Source organism: Gekko japonicus, unplaced genomic scaffold (genome assembly GCF_001447785.1).
Source record: "Gekko japonicus isolate JY-2015 unplaced genomic scaffold, Gekko_japonicus_V1.1 scaffold711, whole genome shotgun sequence".
Taxonomy (NCBI): Eukaryota; Metazoa; Chordata; class Lepidosauria; order Squamata; family Gekkonidae; genus Gekko; species Gekko japonicus.
Window position 1 is genome coordinate 181 of NW_015165849.1, and position 5,215 is coordinate 5,395.

The 5,215-nt window shown below is 47.4% G+C and overlaps 1 protein-coding gene across 2 annotated transcripts in view; it reads left to right on the forward strand.

Annotated features, from left to right (window-relative positions):
• The first annotated feature begins 421 nt into the window (after window positions 1–421).
• Window positions 422–5,215, forward strand: part of LOC107110321 (pyrethroid hydrolase Ces2e-like) — a 25,830-nt gene continuing 21,036 nt past the window's right edge. For both annotated transcript variants that reach the window (XM_015411091.1, XM_015411092.1), the window contains exons 1-3: window positions 422–442; window positions 2,255–2,384; window positions 4,355–4,488. In XM_015411091.1, the coding sequence (XP_015266577.1) occupies window positions 2,298–2,384; window positions 4,355–4,488 (221 nt within the window). In that variant the 5' untranslated portion in view covers window positions 422–442; window positions 2,255–2,297. The remainder of the gene's footprint in view (window positions 443–2,254; window positions 2,385–4,354; window positions 4,489–5,215) is intronic.

Genomic DNA, 5,215 nt, shown 5'->3' on the forward strand with positions numbered 1-5,215 from the left:
GGGAAAGGAATGGATCTCAGGTGCTTCTGCCTGACAGAGGTGCTGGCCCACTAGTCCCTCTGTCAGGCAGAAGCACCTGGGTTCCCTTTCTCTCCCCAACCCCCTTCCCTTTGCCCCAGGGGAGAGAAAGGGATGGATCTCGGGCACTTGAGCCTGACAGAGGGGCCTGGTCTGCTAGTCCCTCTGTCAGGCAGAAGCATATGCGTATTTGGCCTTCCCATATAATGCCATATAGGCATTGTTGTTGTTCAGTCGCACAGTCAAATCCGACTCTTTGCAACCCCATGGACCGCATCACGCCAGGCCCTCCTGTCTTCCGTCGTGCTCCAGAGTTTGCTCAACTCCATGTTTGTTGCATCGATAACACTGTCTAACCATCTCATCCTTTGCCGTCCCCGTCTTCTTTTACCTTCAGTCTTTCCCAGCATCGGGGTCTTCTCCAGTGAGTACTCCCTTCTCATTTGGTGGGTTGATTTCTTTTAGGATTGATTGATTTGATCTCCTTGCAGTCCAAGGGACTCTCAAGAGTCTTCTCCAGCACCATAGTTCAAAAGAATCTATTCTTCGGCATTATTTGGGTTCTAATTTAGCTACAAACCTAATGCACATCCCTAATTTTAAACAGGCAGTGCAGGCCGCTAAAGAGCGGGTTGCCTCTATTGGAGCCGAGAAGGAATTTTTCCCAGCGACCCCGCCCAGAGTGGCCTGGTGGACGCAGGTTTTTCGCCTTCTCTGCACTGCCTTCATTTGTTAGCTGCCTTGTCTTGGATGGCAACTAACACAGTGAGTTAAAATGTGGGAAATTAAATCAGATTTAAACATAATCTAATAGAATTGCATAATTTAACCATAGCACACTGGTCGTGTGTCTTTCCTTATCTCCTGAAATTGTCCATTCTGTAATGTGCTGAGGATTCTGTCCTTTGTTGAGACAAAGGCTCCTTAAAATGAAGCACCTCATCAGGAAAACTTTGGACAGAGAGGCCTGATAACAGAAGGTCAGGCCTCCCGCCATTTTACCGGACACTGCCAGTGTGCTGTGTGAGGGCCAGTGTGGTATAGTGGTTAGTGTGTTGGACTGGTATCTGGGATAGGGTTGCCAAATCTTATTCACTCACCGGCGGGGGAGCGTTTGCTCGATCCGGGAGCTGGCTGCGGATGCGCCGCCAGAACATCACCTGAAGTGATGCAGGACGTAGGGCACGTTGGGGGCGTGGCCCAGATCTGGGCCACGCCCCCAACGTGCCCTACGTCCTACGTCACCTCTGGCCAGTCAGAAATCTTCCTGGCAAAGCCCCCTGGCTCTGCCCACTTTCTAAAAATACTTGGTGGGTTCCCGGAAAGGGAATTGATGTAATTTATTTACGTAATTTTTGTATCAGTTAATGCAGGGGTGTTGAACTTATTAACTCATTTGTTATGAGGGCCAGATCTGACACAAATGGGACTTTGTCGGGCCAGGCTACGTGTGTCATAAAATGCAATGCCAGGTAGCTATGATATTCCACTGGAGCTTCACGTTAGGAGGGTGTGTGTGTTACAAGTAATATTTCTCTGCAAAACTGGAGTTCCTTGAGTTTGTCAAATTCTATATTTTAACTGTGGTTGGTTGCAAACCTTCCACACACACCCCAGAAAAAGATGCCTACCTAAAATGGAAAAGTGGGGGAATAGTGGGATTTGGCAAAGCAATTTTTAAAAGCGAACAAGAAGAAGAAGCAGAAGGATCACAGCAGAAGGATGCCCCAGGGGCCCTACCTGTGAGGAGGAATACGGAGGTTGGGAGGCAGAGAGGAACGCACTCGAAGGCCAAGCAAGCTGGGAAGTTTGGCAGCCCCGCCCTCTGCTCCCTGCACTCGGAAGGAGGTCTTGCTCAGAAGGGCGAGTACAGGCAGGGGATGGGGTGGAGTGAGGGAGAGAAGAGAGCCCCACTCATGGGCTGGATTGAAGTTCTGGGTGGGCCTGGTTCTGGCCCGCGGGCCGTAGGTTTGACACCCCTGCTTTAAGGTATCAGTGGCCTCCTGTTTTTATTTTGCTGCTATAGACTAACACAGCTGTCCATCTGGAATTACTTCCCAGGGTAGTGACCATGAGTTTAAATCTATAGTGCAGACAAACACAAAATGTCACACACACACCCAGCCTTGGTATGCCAAAATGTATAATTATCCAAGGTCCAGTGTCCTGATGATTCAAATATTTTGCTGGCAGCTCTCACTGTTTCTCTCTCCCTTGTTCACTTTTTATTGTTCAGGTGTCTGCAAGATTCTGGTTGGTATGAAGAGTTTCAGAGATTGATGAATGCAACATTTCTTGACATGACAACGTCTGAAGATTGTCTCTATTTGAATATTTTCACCCCAGACACAAAAGGCCAGTTGCCTGTAAGCAAAATTCTTCTATATTTATATTGTAGTGGGCAGTAACAACAACAACAAATATATGTTGTATACAAACACAATAGCCTAGGGTTCCCCAGTGTGGCACCTGTGGTTGCCATGGCACCCGGCAATACTTCCTTTGACAGCTAACAAGCTTTTCAGAAAGTGGGCAGGGCCATTGTAAGGAAGGGCTTGTTTTTGCAAACGAAAGAGTTTTCCACTGGAGAATGGGGAAGACTGGTCAGCACCAATGTTCCCTCTAAGCTGGGTTAGTGTGAGTTAGTGCTCAGTTTTTTAGCCTACGGCTCACACATTTTTGTCTTAGCTCAGGAAGGGTGGCTCCAGAGCAAACTATTTTATGCAGTAGCCAAATCTCTCGCTCACAGCTCTAATGCCAGGAACTCATAAGGTAGAGTTTTTGCTCACAGGACTCCATAGTTTAGAGGGAGCATTGGTCAGCACCTGGGCTTTCCTTAGTGAGTGTGTGGCTGTATTCACCCTTCAGGCTTGCCTTCTTCCCAGGAAGTGTTTCCACATAACATCATGTTCATTCCTTCTGAGCAGGGCTTTTTTGTAGAAAAAGCCCAGCAGGAACTCATTAGCATAACAGGCCACACCCAACAGCAGAAATTCATTAGCATATTAGGCCACACCCCTAACAGCACAGCTCATTAGCATATTAGGCCACACGCCACATGTTACCAGAAGTGTGGTCATCCAACCACACCCACCTTTTGCTTCTTATTCTGTTCACTTTGTTGTCAAAACCCTAGGCTTTTTTTGTAGCAGGAACTTCTTTGCATGTTAGGCCACACACCCCTAATGTTAGGCCACACACCCCTAATGTAGCCAATCCTAATGAGTCTCTGCTGTTAGGTGTGGCCTATTATGCTAATGAGTTCCTGCTGGGCATGGCCAACTCAGGAGCCAGCCGGAACTACGTTCCTGTGCGTTCCTGCCCAAAAATAGCCCTGCTTCTGAGCATGACTGGTGGGTATCCTGGGGCTTTCTCCTTTAAACTGGATCAAAGGAAAACTTCCTTAATCCAATTCAAAGATGAAAATGAGGGGTGGCTATGGATGGATTGCCATTTGGATACCCTATCCAAGGAGGGAGACAGACTAAGCTCCATTTTCAAAATGGCAGAGCTAATGGGGGGGGGGGGAGTCCTATATATTCTTGTTCCCAGATGAACCATGGTATATCTTTAAGTGTGGCTCAGCTCAGAAAAGGGAAAGGGAGGACTGTTGTCACATCAGCACTTCTGTGCCAATGTAACTGAGTGGTGGAGAGGGGGTGGGCATAGCAACAAGGGAGAAGCAGTAGCTATATATTGTGGTAGCAACCAAAAGACAAGGCTTCAAAGAGGGCAGGAAGATCTCATGGTTGAGGAAAAGGCTAGGAAAAACATTGGTCAAGGAGACTGAATTAGCAAGAACCTGGATTACCAGACTACACACAGTCTTCACACCACAGACAAGTTGCTCAGACCGAATGGCCCAATCTGGAGGCTGTAGCTTTATACTGCCAGGCTAAGTCTCATTGGATCCTTCAGTCAGCTGATCCAAGAAGCTTGCATTAGATTCCCCTGGGCAGAGTATACTTTAGCTGGCCATCTTCAGGAGACAGTCAGCAGCCCTACCTGAAGGCAGGCAGCTCAGCTGGCAAACAGAACAAGGCTTTGGAGCTGCTAGCCCCAGGTTCTGGGTTCAAGTTCCTGTGCTGCCTGATAAGAAAAACTAGGCACAAAAACAGTTCCCCTAGAAAATAAAATGGAATACAGTTTTTTAATGATATTTAATATTGAGTCATATATGGATCCTTTTAAAAATTAAATTGTGTGGTTAGGCAAAACAGTATATATTCAGTGAGTGTATTTTATCAGTAGAGTGCTATGTTTTTTAAATTGGGTCTGAAACCAGAAGATAGAGTTCTAGCTAGCTCCTTTTGTCTGTTTTTTCCTCTCTCTCCAGGTAATGGTTTGGATCCACGGAGGAGCGCTAAAGGTGGGGGGAGCTTCTATATATGATGGATCAGCATTGTCTGCATATGAAGATGTGGTAGTTGTATCAATTCAGTACAGGCTAGACATTCTCGGATTCTTCGGGTAAGAAAGGTTGTGGACAGAACAGCCTTTTCCTTCTCTTCAAGATTGTGGGCCTCTAGATATGAGTTCACTCTGGGTCCTGTCAAGCTAGGGTTGCCAGCTTGGGTTGGGAATTACTTGGAGGTTTGGGGGGGGTGTTCCTGGGGAGAGCAGGATTTGGGGAGGGGTGGTCCTTGGCAGGATGTGATGCCTTAGAGTCCGCCCTCCAAAGCAGCCATTTCCTCTGGAGAAACTGATCTTGATAGTCTGGAAATCAATTGTAATAGCAGGCAATCTCCAGGTGCCACAGGGAGATTGGCAGCCCTATGTCAAGCAGATGTATGCTGGGAGTTCCTTGTTGAACTTAGGTTCAGGTGTGTGTGGCCTGATTTGGATTGAGACTGTGGCATGTGGGGAGAGGGGGCTTAATGTTATTTTCCAACCACATGAACCTGCTGTAGATTCAGAAGGGCTCCACATGTGCCAATGAGCTACATGTAAGTTTCCCCACTGGGAAAAACAGCAGCTCCATGGTGTCAGCTATGCTGCCATGGTAGCGGGAGGGGTCAGAGGTTTCAGTGACCTGTGTACAAAGTACCGCTGCATTCCTTCTGTGCTTCTTCACTGCTGTAACGCTTGCTTATCTATAGCTGTGCACAGGGCTTTTTTGTACAAAAAGCCCAGCAGGAACTCATTAGCATATTAGGGCACACCCCTGACAGCACAACTCATTAGCATATTAGGCCAC